The 1,774-nt window shown below is 33.4% G+C and overlaps 1 protein-coding gene across 1 annotated transcript; it reads right to left on the bottom strand.

Moving 5' to 3' along the window:
• Positions 1–524: 524 nt before the first annotated feature.
• EMWEY_00010470 (hypothetical protein) lies at positions 525–1,308 on the bottom strand (the record flags this gene model as incomplete). Its single annotated transcript, XM_013478840.1, has 2 exons — positions 525–536; positions 736–1,308. The coding sequence occupies 2 exons, from the start codon at positions 1,306–1,308 to the stop codon at positions 525–527; spliced, it is 585 nt and encodes a 194-aa protein (XP_013334294.1).
• Between the last annotated feature and the right edge of the window lie 466 nt (positions 1,309–1,774).

The following is a 1,774-nucleotide window of genomic DNA, read 5'->3' as shown; positions in this document are numbered from 1 at the left end:
TTATATTTTGTGTATTTATGCGGCAAACATTTGTAGTAAATCTTTACTAACAGAGACATTGTTATGATTCAATACATTATTATTATTTTTATTATTTTTATTTTCTTCTTTTCTTATTTTTTTCTTTGGATGCTGAATAACAATTTCTCCTTTATCTGGTGTATACTGAGCAGCAAAAATATTTCTTTTCCCTTCTTCTTTTTCTTCCTCTTCTTCTTCCTCTTCTTCTTTTTGTTTCTTTCTATTAATTCTTTGTATTAATTGTTCTTTATTATGTTTTTTCTCTAATAAATTAATATATGCTTGTGTTTCTTTCTTAACTCTTTGCATTTGTGCATTAATTCTTTCTTGTTTTGTTTGTTTTATATGCATAAAATCATCATAAAGGGAATTAAAAGAAAATTTATTTAAATAAGAAAGAAGAAATAATTGTTGTTGTGCTTTTATATTCTTTTTTTTATTTATTATATATTCACCATTTAATAAATTAACAACTTTTTTTGCATCTTTCTTTCTTTTATATTCTATCCATCCATCTGTATATACACCCCAATTACTCCTTCTTCTTCTTTTATTATTATTATATTTATTATTTATTTCTTTTTTCTTATTTAAATATACTCTTGTTACTTCGCCAAAATATTCAAAATATTTTATAATTTTTTTTCGGCTCCAATTGAAGGGAATTTCTGCAATATAAATAACACCCCTCTTCTTCTCCTCTAATTCACTAACTATATAAGAAGAAGAAGAAGAAGAAGAATTTGTTCCCTTTCCTCCTCCTCCTCCTGCTTCTTCTTCTTCTTCTCCTGCTTCTGCTCCTGTTGGTGGTGGTTCTGTTGTTGGTTGTGCTGTTGCTGCTGTTGTAGCTGTCTCTGATGATGTATCTAACTCTTTGTCTGCTTTAGGCGATTCTTGTTCCTCTTCTGCTGCTGCTGCTGCTGCTGCTGCTGCTGATTCTTCTGCTGCTGCTGTAGAAGACTGTTCTTCTTCATCATCATCTCCTTCTTCTGCTGCTGATGCTGCAGGGGATTGTTCTTCCTCTTCTTCGCCGTCGTCTTCTTCTTCCTCCTCTGCTGCTGATGCTGCAGGGGATTGTTCCTCCTCTTCTTCGCCGTCGTCTTCTTCTTCCTCCTCTGCTGCTGATGCTGCAGAGGATTGTTCTTCTTCCTCTTCGTCTTCTGCTGCTGATGCTGCAGAGGATTGTTGGTCTTCTTCTTCTCCTGCTGCTGCTGTTGCTGTTGCTGCTGCAGTAGAAGGAGAGGGAGAAGAAAGATCCTCTTCTCCCTCTTTTTCTTTATCTGTCATGATAAGGAGGAGGAAAGGAGAGAGAAAGTCCCTTAGTTAAGGGCCCCTAATATAAAGACTAATTGATAAATAAAAGGATTAAATAATGTAAATAAATGTTATTATAACTAAATAATATAATTAATGTTATTTACATAAGGAAAATAAATAAAAATAAATAAAATTTATATATATTTATATGTACAAAGAAAGAATAATTCAAATAATAAAAAGCGTGGGGGCTGCTGCATGCTGCTGCTGCTGCTGCTCCCTCGACACCAAGATCTCTTTTTAAAAGGGAAAAAAGAACTAAATGTTGATTAAAATAAATATAAATACAAATACTAGTAAACTATATATTTATTTTTATGTTTACAGACCCTTTTTTGCATGCAACTCTACGGTGTATGTACAACTATCTATAGGGGCTGCGGCCTATGGGGCCCGCTGCTGCTACAGCCAGTAGAAGATGGTGTTTAATTGTACA

Source organism: Eimeria maxima, genomic scaffold (assembly GCF_000499605.1).
Source record: "Eimeria maxima Weybridge genomic scaffold, Emw_scaff71, whole genome shotgun sequence".
Taxonomy (NCBI): domain Eukaryota; phylum Apicomplexa; class Conoidasida; order Eucoccidiorida; family Eimeriidae; genus Eimeria; species Eimeria maxima.
The sequence above is the reverse complement of the archived record's forward strand: the minus strand, read 5'-3'. Positions and strand labels throughout refer to the sequence as shown.